The sequence below is a fragment of the Gallinula chloropus genome (genome assembly GCF_964237585.1).
Source record: "Gallinula chloropus genome assembly, chromosome: 9".
Taxonomy (NCBI): domain Eukaryota; kingdom Metazoa; phylum Chordata; class Aves; order Gruiformes; family Rallidae; genus Gallinula; species Gallinula chloropus.
Genome location: NC_140094.1, coordinates 11,723,709 through 11,741,326, shown reverse-complemented (window position 1 = coordinate 11,741,326; position 17,618 = coordinate 11,723,709). Strand labels below are relative to the sequence as shown.

At 53.2% G+C, this 17,618-nt stretch overlaps 2 protein-coding genes across 2 annotated transcripts in view; one reads left to right on the top strand and one right to left on the bottom strand.

Annotated features, from left to right (window-relative positions):
- Positions 1-10,379, top strand: part of ACAN (aggrecan) — a gene marked incomplete at both ends in the record, with an annotated part of 30,743 nt that extends 20,364 nt beyond the window's left edge. The window contains 6 exons of the mRNA XM_084267942.1: positions 4,175-4,288; positions 7,008-7,166; positions 7,639-7,721; positions 8,069-8,213; positions 8,962-9,144; positions 10,291-10,379. Coding sequence (XP_084124068.1) covers positions 4,175-4,288; positions 7,008-7,166; positions 7,639-7,721; positions 8,069-8,213; positions 8,962-9,144; positions 10,291-10,379 — 773 coding nt within the window. The remainder of the gene's footprint in view (positions 1-4,174; positions 4,289-7,007; positions 7,167-7,638; positions 7,722-8,068; positions 8,214-8,961; positions 9,145-10,290) is intronic.
- Positions 10,380-12,234: 1,855 nt separating this feature from the next.
- Positions 12,235-14,774, bottom strand: HAPLN3 (hyaluronan and proteoglycan link protein 3; the record flags this gene model as incomplete). The annotated part of the gene is made up of 4 exons (XM_084268035.1): positions 12,235-12,601; positions 12,777-13,079; positions 13,996-14,367; positions 14,648-14,774. The coding sequence occupies 4 exons, from the start codon at positions 14,772-14,774 to the stop codon at positions 12,321-12,323; spliced, it is 1,083 nt and encodes a 360-aa protein (XP_084124161.1). The 3' UTR covers positions 12,235-12,320.
- Positions 14,775-17,618: the final 2,844 nt, after the last annotated feature.

Here is a 17,618-nt window from a genome sequence, read left to right as displayed (position 1 = left end):
GTTTGAGCTATCAGATCAGCAGCTCAAACTTCCCAGGAGTCCCAGAAAAGCAAATTTAATTTGTATCTGGATGGGGTTTTTTCCCCTCAGTCTCTAGAAGATAATTATCTAGCTGGTCTCTGAGTCCCTCTTTGGATAATTCCACTAACACGGGGACAACAGGGACTGTAGGACATCCTGGAAACACCTTTCCTATCTGCTGAAGAAAACCAAGAGTTTAAATCCTACAGGATATTTCTTCTCTGTTCTCAAGCTGATTCTCCTTAGTAAACATTTTAAGCACTGATCTGCCCATGTTTAAAGGGTATTCCTGCTCATCTTCCTTCCATACAGGCTGCTACTGAGATAAACACCCAGGCTGCCTTGTTTTAGAGAGTGTTAGCACCATTTCCAGTATTGTATCCTCAGCTTGGGATGAAGGATTTTTAAAAGCATTTCCTTCTCACCACTGACACTGTGTGTTCACTTCTGCATGCCGTTTGCCTTCTGAGCAAAACCAGGACCAATCTATTTCTCTTTCATTTCTGAAGGATTTCTCTTCCCAATTTCCATGACCTAGTACATCGAGTTATTTTCGAAAGCATTAGGAGAATAATTATGCTGTGTTTAGTTGCACCAAAAGAAAATAGTTCTGGCTAAATATAGTATGTATCTGGCAATGTAGGAGAAAGCTTAGGAAGAAAATGGTGAAACAAATTCAAAGTTTGCATTGCAGCTATGTAACTCCCCTTGCTTTCTCCAGCCAAGGGTTTACATCTTCCAGATGCAAGACCCTGTTTACATTGGATATTTCATTTTAATTGTTTTACTTAAATTAACAAAAATAATCATCTAGAAGTTAGACCTTAGGTCCTGTCAGTAGGAAAAAATGGAAACTGTTGTGACAATAGTTTTGAATAATCTTTTGCAACTTCTAAGCGATGTTAACTGCATCACGAATCATCTTCTGAAGAGCTGATAATTTTGCTTTATCCTCAAGAAGCAAGTTAATAATATGTTCTGAGTTGGCTTCCTATTCTTGGCACCTCGTGGCATTTTCTTCCCGGTCTTTGTTTTAGAGCTGGAGCTCTTGAAAGCCAGGGCTGCCTCTGTTCTGCATCCCATGCCACATCACTATCCTTTGTTAGCACCGGGTAAAAATAGCAATAGTTCTGTCTTCTTGCTGGTTGATAAGCACTTGAGCTGCATCTCAAAGCAAAGCTGGCTCTTTGAATGGCTGCTCACCCACGCCAACAAACAGCTCACCCCTGCCTAAGATCCTTGGGTGTCAAGGTACCCGGCCGTCGGTGATGTGGAAGCGGGGGCTGGCTCTGTGCTGAGCAGCGCTGGCACACCTAGCACACTGCAGGCATTTCAGCTGGCTGGAGAGCTGTACATTGTCTTACAGTTTTACCAATTAGAACTTACCTTTCTAAAGGACCTCCAAGACCCAGATTTTTCTGGGACAACCAGAATCAGCAACACTTCCTCCAACCCAGCTGATACATTTGAGTTTCCTGATATCAGCTTGGTGAGGTGATTCTGCATCCAGATAAAGGTGGGTCCCTGCCCCAAGAGCCCAACAGGATGGAGGTGGAGTTTGTGTTCATGAGCATCATGTGTTTAAAACGTCTTCTCTCCAGCCATTTGCAGCAAACTTCTGGGGAACTAAACTGTCAGTGTCTCACTTGTATTTGTTGTCTGCTTTTCCAGCATACCCTTTCTCTCTGTGAGATATGTAAAAATATATACGTGTATGTATGGAGAGATATATAACATATATATTATACACAGAGATTCGTTTTTACAGCATATATAATATGTGCAGTCTTATTATATACAATATCTGCAAAAGGAAATTCTGTTCCAGTGTTATTCCCCAGCTGGAAATTTGTGGCAATGACTTCATGTATACCTGCTCCCTCCCCCTCCAAAAACTGGGATGGCAACTAACAGAAGGTCTCCTGCATCTCAAAGTGATCTTAGATGCACCAAGTGTTCGTCCACGGTGCCGAAAACAGCTGAAGACTCATTATTCACCATTAAACATTCTGCTTTAGCTCTCCTATGTGCTTTGCTTTGACTTCTGCAGCATGCTTTCCACTTCATGGAGCCTAACGGACAAAGGAGAGCTTTTCCTTACATGTTCAGTGGGAGCTCACTGCAATCAACATGAACTGCTGCTGCCACTGCTGCTGGGAAGCCCAGGGGGAACCCAGAGCTGTACTTATTATCCCTTAGGATACCTCTTTTCCCCTCAAACTCTGTATCTTCTAGGAACTCCAAGCATGACTAATAGGCAATAGCCAGCCAAGTTCAGCCTCTCTCTGCTACTAGGACCATGATCCTCATTTTGTTCTGGAAAGTATTTATTAGTGTCGTGGAAAAAAGATCTCCAGTTGTCTTCATGTCGCCGTGAACAAAGAAATCCAGAAGCATTCACGAGTGTTCAGAAGGGCAATCTAGAGGAAAAGAATTCCTTCTCTCAGTGAAGAACTAACTCCAAAAGTGGTGTCAGAGGTTCATCAGCCCTCTGAGGAGTAATTGCATTGTGTGCAGTGACACAGCCTGGAATAAAGATGACACCCTTCATGCTGCAAAGCACGGACTGACTTACCATCCAGGGTCAGGAAGAATTTTCTCCATCACTTAGGCACGTTGCAGAACCTGTCTACTTTTAGTTGACATCTCAGACATTGGACAGTGAACAACTAGACAGCCACATGGGGTATGATACATCTGCTCTCACATGTCTGAGGACACTGAGCAGATGGGACATGGTTCTGCAAGGAGACAATATAAAAAAAAATAGACCCCAATCAGAAGATGAACCTTGGGGAGTCACTGCTCTGCTCTTATATTTCCATAACCAGCATGTTTATAATCTTTGAATGTTTCCTCACTAACACCTCTCATCCACAAGGAGAGCATGGAGTGTTAGCACTTTGAAAGCCTTACATTTCTTCTGAGCATGAGAGAAACATCGTCTCACATGAGGATCTAACCAGTCACAATTTAACCTAACCTGCATGGATGTGCTCAAGCTTTCTTCCTTAGTCTTCTTCCTTGTTTCTTGAGTTGAACATCTCTGAAATCTTTCCATTCTGAATGATTTTTCTTCTGATTCCAAAGCTCACTAAGTAGGATTAAGGCTCAGTCTGGAGAAGTACTAAAAGAAGAGCTTTTACTTCCAGCACAAGCTAGATTTTACAGTACAAACTGGTTACCTGTGGCCTTCTTCAGAGCATTCATGATTCCTTTCTTCGCCCCAAGAAGACAGATGAAGTGCTACTCAGACTTGTGATAATTAGAAAGTTGAGAATCAGTGGAGAGCTGGGGGCTGAACTCCTCCCATGCCAACTTCTCTTTTCATCTCTGGAAAAGCAGCAAAAAATCTTAAGGGCTGCTGTAGGTAGGAAACTCATGAGTAGTTTCCTCCACCAAGAGGGAATCCACAGCTGAAAAATGATGTACAGTTTCTTCCAGCCCCATCACAAGCAAGAGAAAGCATAATGGGGACAGTTTGGGGAAAACAGCACTGCACTCCCATATTCTTCACCAGGGAGGAGACACCCACAGATAGGACTAAGATTCTCAAAGGGAAAAAGTCAAGGGTCTCTGAACCAGCTTTGAACTTACTTCTTCTCTGCACTTTCTTCATCTTCACTAAGAGACTTCTTGCCCCAGAACTTCATCTAAATTATGGTTAGGAAGAAACTACTAGCAAGCACTGGCTACCAAGAAAGCCAGTTAGAAGCTAGAGATCTTCTTCAGGATGTTTCCATCACTTAGAAGAATTCCACATTCTTTCTTGTAAACCCATAGCTGGTGGAGACACAGGCATAAGTTTGCATGTTGGATGCATCAGGCAAAGACAATGGAGGACTGACCACAGCTGCCAAAGACACTGAGTGCTGTGTTGAATACATCTTGCTGAGCTTGTACTGATGTCTTCAGAGTGGTGCTCAATCATCAAGTGACAGAAACCCAATGTCTTCCTTGTAGGGTGGGTTGGGTCTCTTGTCTTCATTCTTCCACCAGCAGCAGTGGCAGTATGTTTTAAAATAAGACCCTGGCAACTCCCAAGTTCCCCCCAAAACTCTCATATTCTTTCCTACACAAGCAAGGAAGCAAGTTCTCCTGTTGGTGGAGTTGTCTGCCCAGAGCCCTAATGGAAGCCCTTGATTTCTTGCAGACACTGATGAGTGCCACGCAAGCCCCTGTCTGAATGGAGCTACCTGCGTTGATGGCATCGACTCTTTCAAATGCTTATGCCTTCCCAGCTACGGAGGGGACCTGTGTGAGATCGGTACGGCCTGCCTGGCTTCAGCTAATCTTACTAACTGATGAGCTACCTCCTTCACGCTCCACCCCAAAAAACAAGCTGATCCCAAGTGCTCCCATCAGTCCTGTCCTGGTCTCAGTAAGCTAACCCCTAACAGCAGCTTAAAATACACTAGGGAAAAGCTTTGAGACTTTGGCTTATGTATTTTAATTACTTTGTTCATCGCAGCACCATGTCCTCTAAGATCCCTAAGCAGAAGCTCCTGGTGCCTTCTTCAGCTTTCTCTTTTTGTCGAGTTTCTCTGTTGAAGCTCCACACTGCTGATCACAGAAGTCACAGAGACTTCTGGGTCAAGGGTCTTTCTGTTCATCTGTAGCAGTAGGGAAACATCCAAGTACATCTTCACCCCAGGCAAAGTTTCTCTGGTAGACTGGATTTCCATGGAAGGTTGCTTCAACTGAGCCATGAAAAATTACTGTGTTTCTCTCTGTGAAGATGAGCTGAGAGAAGCCTTATTCGCTCCAGGAATCTCCACCAATTTGACACAGCATGACATTTTTGTCATCTCTTTGACATGGCTTCCTGTGACAAAATCAGCAGGGAATGTATATCTTTGAGAAAAAAGTGAAGTGTCCTATTTTTCCATCAAAATTAGGTACTCTGACTGTCACCAGTACTTATTTTTGTTTCCAGAATGAAAGAAAAAAAGATTATGTTTTTTTTCTTCAAGCTGACAAAAGTCCAAACTTTGATCAGCTTAGCCCAGGAGAAGCTCTCCTGCCTTGCTCAAACAGAAGAGGAATTAGGTTGCAATGTCTTCTTCACCTTGGCACAAGAAATGATAATATATATTGCGTTTTCTCCTCCTCTTTCTCTGCATCTCTTTCTGCTTCCAATATAAACACATGGAGAAGACCATGTGAAGAAGGCTCAGGATCATTCGACCATCTGGGCAGGAATTGTGCTGTTTTAACATCACATTCCTAATGCAACCTAATCAGCACCTGATTTACCTGTCCCTTCTACCTGTTGTTGAAGATCCCTGTAGTCCAACAAGGGACTTTCTATGCTGCAGCTGCTTACAATCTTGTTTGGTGCAAGCCAGGCTTAATTTCCTCTCTTCTCTGATTTTTGGGCTCATGATGCCTGGGGGCCACAGCTTGGGAAGAGGAAGTCAGTGCCCCAAATTCAGTGAGGAATGTAAATCTTCATTGTTCCTGTGAGGCAGACCATCCTTTCTGTAGGTCTCCAAGAATAGCAGGACATCACAGATGAGCTCTGCCATCTGTGCACACAGCCAGCCCTTCTTCTCACCATGACAATGTCCCTACCAGGCAACAAGCTTTTCATCATTCATTTCCAAGACAACTGCTATCACATTTCCCTGCAAGTAACAGCTGTGGAGGAAAGAGTGGCCTTTCTCCTAGGACATGTCCTGCTGAGGTTCTGTGCCATGTGCTGTCCCATCCCCAGGCTGTGATGACAAGAGGTGAAATTCAAGGTGCTGGAAAAAAGTCTTAAATCTCAGAAGACAGAACATGTTCTCTGTTTACCTTGTGCAAGCAATCTGCAAGAATCCTTAGAGCTTCAGCTACTTCCAGATAATTCCATTTGCTCTGTTGAAGAAGGTAGAAAATGTTTTTATTGCCTCAGCTAACTGCCAATGCTTCCAATATCTATAAAGCATCTGCAATCTCCGTCTGGAAGAACACCAGAAGGGTGGATTAGAAGGAATATACATGATAGAAAGTGCTAAGTTTTGACCTACCAAGTTTAACAACAGAAGGGAGAAACTGAGCAGAGAAAACCTTACTGGAAGGGCAGAGAAGCATGAGGATTCTTGAAAGCCCACCACTCCAAGAGCAGCAAGTGTCTGAGGAAGGATTGTAGATTGGGCATCTGAAAGGCTGAGATTACACACGTTTCATTTTCTGTCTCCTTCAGTCATATGGAGCAGATGTGTGGAGTTGCATTGCATGAGAGCTGCTGAAGGTCTTTTCTGGTGGTTTCTCCATTTGCCTCTGCTCTCCACCATCTGTGGTTTGATATTTTTAAATTAATGGGTTCAACTCTTCCACATTTCTCAGGTGGTAAAAGATGTTCTGAAGAGTTGAGAAATTTCTGTACTTATCTAGCAGCTTCCAAGCTTTTCTCTTGAGATTTCATTTTCTCTCTCCAACATGGTAAGTTCTGCCTCATTCTCTTTCCTCCCACCCTGGTAGGCTTGCTTCTCCAGAGCCCCAGAACCACACCGAGTGATGCGACCAACCAAGCCTGAGCTCTCCCCTTTCTTTTTAAACATCTTCATTCATTCTCATCATCCAACAGGTTCATTCTGGGCATCTGGATTCAGATTTTGGAGTTTTCTTTTGAAGCAAGAAAGCTCTGCAAGGCAGCACAAGTGGGTAGAGAGGTGTTCTTGCTTGGCCAGTTCCTTGAAAGCACAGTCAAGGAACACAACACGGGGATTGAATTGCTTAGGAATAAGTTTGTATCACTCAAATTTTCTCATAGCACTGGTCACGTTACTGCAAACATGGGGTCTTCAACACAGGCTCCTCTCTCTGTGTGTCTGATTGTTTTCCCTGGGATTTCCCACAGGCAGCCATCTCTGGGTTTGATTTTTAGTGGAAGTGACAATGTGTTGTCCCATGCCATGAGAGCATGACCTGCTAGAAGGTGAGTTGGAAGACTTCCAGACCCATGCATCAATTCTTTTTCATCCCCTCTTTGTGTGTTACAGACCTAGAAAACTGTGAGGAAGGCTGGACCAAGTTCCAGGGACACTGCTACAGGCACTTTGAAGACAGGGAGACTTGGATGGATGCAGAGACCAGATGCCGACAACATCAAGCCCACCTGAGCAGTATCATCACCCCAGAAGAGCAAGAATTTGTGAACAGTGAGTGTTGGGGGGAGCCTGAGACTGGGCAGGGATTCATTCATTGAACTCTGAGTCTGTGGGCATATTTATCCAAAACACACAACCCCCAACCCCACAGGGCTCAGATGTTTCCTAAAGAAGCCTCCCCCTTCCAAGGGAGAGGAAGAACAGCCCTGCTGTGGGAGGGAAGAGGGTGCATCCTCAGCTAAGACAGATCTTTGCTCTTACCAGGTTGCTGATGCAGCTTGTTCACAAAGTGTTTGTTTGATGAAACAAGTGCAGTGACCCAAGCCAGCATGGGTGAATCCAAGCTCGTGGCACACTGAGTGGGGAGGGAGATGGACAAACATGGTGTGGGGCTAGTGTCTGGGAAGAAGCCACGTGATGCAGAGGTTCCAGGGCCAGAGAGAGCTGAGATAGCAAAGAAAGGCTTCCCACAAGGTATAGGGGAATCATGACACACTCTTCTCTCCCCTTCCCACTCTTTCAGGCCATGCACAGGACTACCAATGGATCGGCCTCAGTGACAGAGCTGTGGAGAATGACTTCCGCTGGTCCGACGGGCACTCCCTGGTGAGCCTGCAGCCCACAGCGTGGGCAGGCACTGGCTTTCATGGGGAGGTTTCCTTTTGGGAGGCGTGGGGGGAGAACCCCCTGACTTACATGCTGAGTGTTTGGGTGGGCCATTGGGTGGAGACAGTCCTAAACTTTGTAGGGCCCCTGGTTTTTCCAAGCCTTTAGTAAATCAGGTCAGCTAATCTGAGCACCATCATCACAGGAGAAAGCACTGCAGTAGCAGTGCTGGCCACCCATGGTCTCTGCTGGTGAGATCCACGGGGGACACAGTGGCAGGGATGCAGGAGGCAGTGGGAGAGGGGTGGGCTCAGCCTCAGGCAAAGGGCTTTCCTCTCTCTTGGCAGCAATTTGAGAACTGGCGGCCCAACCAGCCCGATAACTTCTTTGCGGCGGGTGAGGACTGCGTGGTGATGATCTGGCACGAGCAAGGCGAATGGAACGACGTCCCCTGCAACTACCACCTGCCTTTCACCTGCAAGAAAGGAACAGGTCAGTACGCTGCACCACGTGCCAAGGATGGGGGTGGCCCAGCAGCCGCTGTGGGACTGGAGCCATTGCCAGGGATTCCCGTCCCCAGGCAGAGCCATCACGCCTGCACACCAGCTCTGTGCCCTTCCAAGGACACAAGTGGCTGTTGTGATGCCCAGCTTGTGCTGTCCTTCTGGGAGGCAGGAACAGAGCCCTGAGGCAGGCTGCCGTTTCATTTTAAAGCTCTTCCATATACATCCCTTCCCCTAAATTTTGTGGACTGATGCAATCTCACAGCAATTTGAGGTTTTATGAACTTTTTTAATCAACAGTCCCTTCTTTGTGTTGCCTCCATCATTTTTCCACCCAAAGGGATGACCCATCATGTGGATGTAGCAAAAAAAGTCAGGCTCAGGTGATGGCACCTGCCCAGACTCCTTCTACATCAGAGATGTTATTCCAAGGGAGGAGTAACAGAGGTGGACACCGCTCCCACTTCATCTCAGTGCTGGGCAAGGATGTCTGTGGACACCATTGCCTCTTTCCATTTCAGAAGTGACTGCTGCCCTTTAAGCATCCACTGATGGTTCCCTCTCTCCAGTACTTAAGAGACCCCCACAGGATGTGGTGGGGCAATGAGGTTGTACATGCAATGAGTTTGTTTGTGCCCAGCCTGCACCAGGCAGGCAGGAGCTGCCCAGGTGTGAGCTGCCTCCTTGAGCCAGGCAGGACTCCTGGAGTTCTTCATGTCTTTGCCCATCTCCTGCAGTGGCCTGTGGGGACCCCCCTGTGGTGGAGAACGCCAGGCCCTTCGGTCGGAAGAAGGAGCGCTACGAAATAAACTCCCTGGTGCGGTACCAGTGCGACCAGGGCTTCATCCAGCGCCACGTGCCCACGATTCGGTGCCAGCCCAACGGGCAGTGGGAGGAGCCGCGGATATCCTGCATAAACCGTACGTCTTCAGCCCTCTGCCTTGGGGTTAGGGCTGATAACACCCCTACAGCAGGGAGGAGGAGCTGGGGATGAGCCAGGCAGAAGGGGACAGCATGGTGCCCTTGACTTGCTGAAAGCCCCCCGCCACGATGCGAGCTGGCATCTTCTGGGCAGGCGTGGACCGCGGGGGCTGGCTGGAGGCGCAGGCTGGGCGATCCCTACCCTGGAGATGCCTCCACCTAGGCAGGGTAGGGGCAGCTCTGGAGCCAGGGAAGAGCAACAGGGAGCTTACCAAGGGCCCAGGCTACTTAGAGAAATGAAGGAAAATGAAATATCTTCCGAAAGGATGAGTTTTGGCACTATCTGCATCAGCAGAGAAAACAGGAGTGTGGAGTTATGGTCCCCCTGAGCCCTCCCTGGCATCCCCCTGCCTGGGACCAGACAGGAGTTAATCCAAGGGCCAGGGCTGAGCTCCTGACCCTTCTCCTGTCAGGCCTCCAGCTGACAGCAGCCAGCCCTCTCCCACTGGTGTCCCAGCCCTCTCCCAGCCCTGCCTACATCCCTGTCTCATCCCCGCTTTCCTGCAGCTTCCCAATAATTTCATTGGCTTCAGCCAAATCACATCTGTCTGGTGTCCTCCTTGCCAGGTTCTGATCCAGCTGGGCAATTCCAGCTACAGCAACAATCCCACAGCCAGGGAAAGTCGATATAAGCTTAAGGGACAAACCTCTGCTGCAGGGAGGAGTTGGAAGGAGGAGGGATGGAGTTGTCCTCATGGTGTGGACTGAGCCGCTGATTCCCTTGGCTCTGCTGTGGATCAGGAGAGTTGCAGGCTGCACCCAGCAAGGACCACCAGCTATGAAGAGACATCGTCTGTTCCCAACCTATTCCACTAAAACCCTCCTAGAAACATGGCACAGGGGTGGTGACAGCTTTGAGCAGCAAAGATCAGGCAGAAACCTTGTCCCTGCCAGCCAGATGGGGCTGGTTTTCCTCCTGTGCCCTGAGCACACCCCACCACTGATGGATAGTTCCCTCCCTTATCCCAGGGGACTGGGGAGGGACTGGCAGGACAGCAGGGAAGATGGGACAGCATGGGACAAGCAGCATCTCTATCCCAGTTCCTCCTAACAAGGTGCCTTTTCTTCTCCTCTCTCCTCCCCAGCCTCCAACTACCAGCGCAGGCTATACAAGAGGAGCCCCAGGAGCCGGTCGAGACCCAGCGGCAGAGCCGTGCACAGACCCACCCATTAGAGAGGGGGAAAGCCAGAGAGAGAAAGAGATTTTTAAGGGAACAGTTATATTAACAGAGTCGATTTCTTCTTCTTCTTGTTGCTTTTTTTTTTTTTGTCATATAAGGAAAAAAAAAATAACTATATTAAAGACAAACCCACCTTTGTGTATATATATAAAAGAAAAACACAATTAATGGTGTTTTTTTCTTCTGCCAAGCACCAAAGCAAAGCCAATTAGATCTCAGCAGTTTTACTAACCGTCCGGTTCCAATTATCTTCGTGCCTTCGGGGACAGGGAGGGGGGTGGGATTGCAGAGGGCAGGGGGTTAAGTTAAATAATAAAGATGATTATTTTTTCCTGATTTTATCCATGAACAATGTAATTATTTCTGTTATTTAATCTCCAGGGTGAACAGCACCTTTTGGGGTTTGATTTTTTTTTTGTTTTATTTTTTTGGTTTTGTTTTTTTCCAGAATCCTCCTACTGCTGCAGCACGCTGGGGCGGGTGGGGAGGGCTTGGGGGGCAGGGGGCTGCAGTGGAAGGAGCTGCGGAAGGAAGGAGGTGAAGGGATGCTGAGACCCGGGACCTGGGGGGGGTTGCAGCCCCCTCTCTGCTTCCCCGCTGCCCCCCCTGCGGCACAGCGCCCGTCCTGGGACGACGTGCTCTTTCCAGGGGACCGTGCGGGGCACCAGTGTTCCCTGCACCTATTTATATTTTTGAACATATCCTATTTTGAAAGACTGATAAATAATAAAGAGAGCGAAATCGGAATGGGCACTTTGTCAGCGTTGTGTTTTTTTTTTTGGGGGGGGGGAAGGCAGGTGTCCCCGTGGGCTGGGTGGGGGGGAATCTCCCGTGGGAAGGAAGGGGAGCCCAAACAGGGTCCCTCCAGGCTAGATGGGAGTGGCTCAGCCCCAGCCAGGACCCAAGGGTGCAGCCCTGGTTATAGTGGGGAGGGGGTTTGGGCAGAATGGTTCTCAAGCCCCAACCAAAGAAGGACCCTGGGGTAGGACATTACCACCCCGATCAGCTCTTGCCCTGGGAAAAGGTTAATACACACACCTAAAACCAGTCACCAGCACAAAATGCTTCACCCTCCACCTTCCAGTCCTCACACACAGGGGAGTTAATTAACATTCATTAATGAGGAAGCATGGGGACCCTTGCAGGAGCTGGAGTGGGCACAGGGCTGACTGGGTAGTGATGAGACAATACTCAGCCAAGGATGAGACACTCCTGGGTGTCCAGCCAGGGATCCCCAAATCCTCTCTCTTCAGCAGACCCCTCTCTCATGCTGGGACAGAGCCACATTGCTCCAGGGCTTTCTCCACGGATTTATTAGAAGAGGTCCAGGAAAATACATCTTTTCATTACCAAACACTCGAAGAAGAAGGCACCAGTGTTCAAGTGGCATCCAGGCAAGGGGTGCATGGAGATAAGGCACTGACACCCCCACAGGGACAGGCACAATGGCATCCCGCAGTGGGATGGGGACAGGGCTGGAAGAGGAGCCGGTATGCAAGAGAGGCACCCGCTCTCTGTCTCTGGCCACATCCAGCCTTGCCTCACACCCACGCTGCGAGCTCAGGGGCAGGACCAGCCTGGAAAAGCAGGCAAGTGTCAGTGACATGCTGCCACCACGGGAAGGGGCCAGCACCCACGGGGTGGCAGGGGCCAAGCGGGGTAGCAGCAGCTCATGGGGATCATCCTTGTGCACACCCCATGCCAGGGACGGCCCTGCACTGCCCCAGCCAGCCCAAACAGCCACGTGTGCCGGCTGCTGAGCAAGATGTGGGAAATATAAAGTAAGGAAACAAAATAAAATAAAAAGAAGCCTTTCCCCTCCCCTCCCCCAACCCCACCTCCCTCAGTCACCCCAAAAACAGCCCTGGGAAACCCCCAACACCAGGCACCGTCAGGCTGGAAACATCCTCCGGCCAAGGAGCCCTCCTGGCTCCTTATCTCTCCTTGTAGCAGAAGACCCCAAACCTGCCCTTGCTGGGGAAGCCGAAGCTGCGCACACCGGGCTCTGCGGGGCCGCAGTTGGCCCGGGGCTTGGCAATGGGGTAGCGGATGCTGCCATCCGCCAGCCAGCCGGCATTGCAGCGGTCCAGCCCCAGGAACTTCCAGGCAGAGTAGAGCTGCCCCACGTGTGCGATCTCAGCCCCTGCATCCAGGCAGCTCTGCTTGGCCTCCTCCAGCGTCATCCCGGCCGGGCGGTCCAGGTAGAAAACCTCTCCTAGGAGGGACAGGGGAGCATCAGTGCCAAACACCATCTGAAGCATCCCAGCCTGGAGCATCCCTGCCTCAGCTGAGCCCTGCGCCTTAATGGGGAGGGAGGACATGGGATGCCACTGATCAGGCACAGCATCTTCCCCAGGATCCCGCCCCCCACCCCCCGGCCCGGCACCCACCTTTGAGTGCGGAGGAGAAGCAGAAAGCATCGAAGCGGTGCAGGTGCCGGTGGCGCGGGCCGTAGCTGCGGATGCCCGGGGCAAGGTGCAGCCCACCGCAGGGCTTGCGGGGCTGGCGGATGGGGTACTGCACGGTGCCATCAGCCAGCCAGCCCGCGTTGCACCAGTCCAGCCCCTCGCTCCAGGCCTGGAAGAGCTGGTTGAAGTTGGCGAGGACGGCGCCTTGCTCCTGGCACACTCGCTCGGCTTCGTGGAAGTTGAGCCTGTACTGCCCACGGGGAGGCTGGTAGGGGAACACGACGCCTGGGGGCAGATGGAGTGTTCAGTCGTCTCCGGGAGCAACCCTCCTGCCTCAGCCACAGGGATCCCTGACCCATCCCAAATTCAAGCTCTGGGACCGGAACCACCCCAGGGTGTCCTTGCCCAAGACCCTGACAGGCAGGGATGGGGTTGTGCTGGGCATGCAGCCACCGACATCAGGTGGCACAGGGACACAGGAGCTGGGTCCTGGGGACACCAGATCACCTTCAAGGTGATGGAACCCACATGTACAGCGATGAACAGGCTACAACAACGGGGATGCCGGAAGCACCACCACACAGACATATGGACCACGGTCCTGGGGACACACAGGCAGTGGTCCCAGGGAGGCATGGACAAGCCCTGTGGGGATGGACAGATCATCCGCATGGGCATGTGCATGAGGGAGGCCCAGGGGTCAAGGGAATGGGTAGAGGCACAGCCAGGGGTACATTTCTCCAACTCCAAGCTTGGCTGTGGAAACAGAGCTGAGTCAGGTCCCTCATGGCAAGTGAGCAAGCAGGGTTGGACCAGTCACCAAGGTTCCTCACAAGATGTATGAGGAAATCCAGAGTTGGGAGGTGAGGGGTCAGCTGCACATGATGCAGCATAGCAGGATGCTGGGTGAGTAGAGTCAGAAAGCACTGTGACGACGGGGTTTCTCCCAACTGATGCCACAGTAGCATCCCCAGCAAGCCGGCTGGGCAGACTGCTCTGGCCTCATTCAGCGCTAAGATCCCACAGTTAGACAGCCCCAAGCCACCACCCATCACCAAGCATCCCAGCCCCTTTTTGCCCACCACTGGGGTCCCCAACCACCCTGCCTTGCTACCTGCCCCAAGGAGGGGGAGCCCTGGGAAGGCTAGGCCCACTGGCTTTGCACAGGGGGGTATGCAGTTCCCACCACTGGGGTCCCCACCTTGCAGCCGGAGGTCCACCACATCACTCTCGTCCTCCAGCCCATCAATGACCTCACATCGGTATTTGCCATCATCTTGCAAGCGCACGTCACTGATGACCAGCGAGGCCTCGCGCCGCTCGGTTTGGCGGAGGTGAGCACGGCCCTGGAAGTCCCCAAAGGCCATGTAGATCTTGCCAATGGCCACCAACACGTCCTGCTCCTTGGTGTAGTCATCCCGCAGCTTGGACCACTTGATGCGGATCTTGCGCTTGGCCTCCAGGTCAGGCTCGTAATGATAGCGACAGGACAGGGTGACATTGGCACCACTGGAGCTGTAGATGGGGTCTTTGGGCGTCTCCACCACCAGCTTGGCTTCATTGAAGTAAACCACTGGGGACAGGGAGGGAAGACATTAAGTGTGGGTCAGGGTCCAAGGGCTGGGCAGAATCCCCAGATCTCCCTGCAGCCGCTCTGGTCCCTCCCTCCAGCCACCTCCTCCTCTGTCTGAGCATCCCGTGAGCATCCCTGAAGCAATCCTGCCTGCCCCTCTGAGCCCCACGTTTCCCCCAAGGGATGGGTCCCAGACCTATCCCAGAGGCTGGTGGGATTTCAACCCCTTAAACTGGCCTGCCAGACGCGCTTCCTGTCCCCCCGACAGCCCCCAACATACCTTTCTCCTGCTCGGCGCCCTCGTCGTTCATGACGTGGTTGTAGTAGAAGCCGTTGCGGAAGGGGTGGTAGAAGCCGCTGGCCAGCCGCAGCAAGGTGGCCTCCAGGAGCAGCAGGAGCAGCAGCATGGCCAGGGAGTGAGGCTGAGCCCTGAGCCTGGGCTGTGGAGGGGGAAAGGGCTGTAGTAACACCCCAAAATAACCAGATGTGCCCCTGTGCTGCCCAGCGCAGGGCAGCAGGCAAGCTCCCTCGCAGGGATACAAGGAGAGGGGTGGAAAGAGTGGGCAGAGCGGCTCCCCTGCCCGCAGGGGAGGGTGCAGGCAACCTGAGACTTGCTCCACAACCGTAGTGGGGGTCCAAGTCCCCTCCATCCTCTCCCTCCCGCCTGGGTCGCACCACACACCACCACATTCACTGCTGCCACCCCTTGGGTGTCGCAGAGCACCCATCGCAGAATGGGGAGCTGAGACCGAGCCGGGGATGGGGCAGCTGGGAAAACGGGATCAGAGGACGTCCTTTGAACAGGATCAGTGGGAAAGCATCACACAAGGGGTGCAGGGGGAGGTAAGTGGCTGAGCCCCGCAGCAAGCAACAAGCTCAGTTTACAGAGGCAGCCAAGCGTGCAAGCCAGCCAAGGAGGGAAGGAGAGATCCCGGATTGCTCAGGGCTGCCTCCGCTGCTCCAGCACCGGACAAAGCCCGGCGGCACCCAGTCAGCCTGGCCACGGAGCCCCGGCTCTGCCTCCCGGGCTGCGGCTTCGCACCATAGCCAGGGCTGGCGCTGCCCCCGGCCCCCCCAGAGCCCGGCCCCCGGGCAGCAGGGTACCTGCCTTGCTCTCCACAGCACCAGCCACCTGCGCTGGCCCCAGCTCTGGGTGCCCCGGGCGCCCAAGGTTGCCCGGCGCGGGGCTCACTCACCCAGGGCAGCGTTACCAGCCTGCGAGCTTCCCCAGGGCCGGCAGAGGGGGCCCGGCACCCGGCAAGGCTCCGGCAGCCCCCTCCGAGCCCGGGGGGGCGGATCTGACATCTGTGCCCCCTGCTCAGGCAAAGGTTAGAGTGCCTGAAAAGGTGCCCCGGGACAGGGGCTACAGGAGAGCGGCTTCTCCCCCCGGGCAGGGCGCGGCACAGGGTGGTGGTCTCTGGGGTGCCCAACTGGCTGCTCACTCCTGGGCACCCCTCTGTCCACCCATTCCCCCGTGCCATCAGTGCCACTCCTCACCTCCCCGCGCAGCGCTGCCCACACTCCCCGTCCAGTCGAGGTCTGCGGGCAGCACCCGCTCGATGGGCAGCAGGGCCCCCAAGCCCAGTGGCAGTGGTGGCAGCGGTGGCAGTGGTGGCAGTGATGGCAGCAGCGGTGGCAGCAGTGCAGGCACCGGCGCACGGCAGGCACCCCGCCACGTGCTGCCCACGCACGGCACGGTGGGCTCGAGGCACCAGCATCTTCACACCCTAGTTTGGGAGGGGTACCAGCCCTGGCCCCCCTGTGTCCCTGATGCTTAGCCACCCCCCAGAACCCAGCTTCGCATGGACATACCGGGGGGCCTGGCATCCTCAACCACAATGGTGGTGAGCATCGTGCCGCAGCACCCACCACAGTGATGCCTGGCACCTTCCACGGCGATGCCACCCCTCCCTACCCTCCACGGCACGCAAGGTGACCACAACCCCGGGGTGCCAGCCCTCCCCAGCCCCCGTTCCAGGGTCAAACCCTACTCACGCTGGTTTCGGCAGGCGTGCAGGCAGGCTGCAGGCAGATGCACTGTGTTTAGGGCTCTTGCAGGGCTGAGAGGAAGCAGCTCCAGGGCCTGCCTCTTAAAGGGAAACACACGCCCTTACCAACCCCCTGCTCGCAGCCCAGAGCTGAGGTGGGTGCCCCCGGCCCCCCCCCGCCCACTGTGCCCAGGCAACAGCTTCGCCATGTGCCTGCACACTGCCTGCACGCTGCCCACATGCCTCATCTGTGATGTGCCAGCTGCCAGCACTGCCTCTGGCTTGGAGGGGAGAGCATCGGGGAGTGGGGTGTCCTGTTGGGGCTGGTGGGACCCATGGAAAGCCCCAGTGAAGGCACAGTGCTGGGAGAGAAAAGCCATCCCATCTCCCGCCGGGGAGAACTGGCTGCAGTCCCCAGGCAGTGGTGGTGTGAACACACATGTGGCAGGAGCTCTGTGGGCACAAGTGGCTTGGGACGAGTGGTCTGTGGCAAGAGGGTGGTCTAGGATGTGCGTGGGATGTGCAGGCAGTGCCTGCCTGCCTCAGGATCCCAGAGAGACAGCTGAACCACGGGGTTCAGCCTTCTCACGGTCCACCTGAGGCCACTGGAGCAAAGCAGAGGCACAAAAAGCCGGGCGAGAGCTTTGGAATACTTGGTTGCACCCATCTGAGGGGGCATCACCCCTACATTTGGGTGATGCCCTCTGTACCAGCTTCCACCAGCACACGGACACACAGCCCTGACTTACAGAGCCCCAGGCCGGGCAGCACTGCGGTGGCACAGCCAAGGGATGCCGCTCTGGGAGTGGCCAGTGGGGCCAAGCACATGGAGGAGGAACTGCGGAGCGGCGTGTGCCCTGACCCGGCGACCCGGCGGCCCAGCCTGGCGCGCCACTTCGGCCCTGGCTTTGTTGTTTTATGGCGAGGAAATGAGGCGCGGAGGCCCCGGTCCCGCTGCTGCCGCCACGCAGGACGGCATCAGGGCGGAAAGAAAACAACTCGTGTAAAAATAAACCGCCCTGGGGGCTGGCTGCGGGATGAAGGGGGCTGGGACCCCCTTCCCCACCCACCTCCCCCCCCCCCCCAGCATCGTGCGCTTGGGGTGCCATCTTGTCTGCCCGTCGCCGCCACGCTGATAGGGAGCAGCCAGCACGGAAACACTGTTATCTGCAGCAGCTCCTGTCCCCCATGGGAAGACCTGACTGGGAACAGCCGTGGAACCTGGGGTCTGGAGGCACTGCTCTTCCTTGCTGTCCTTCTCCC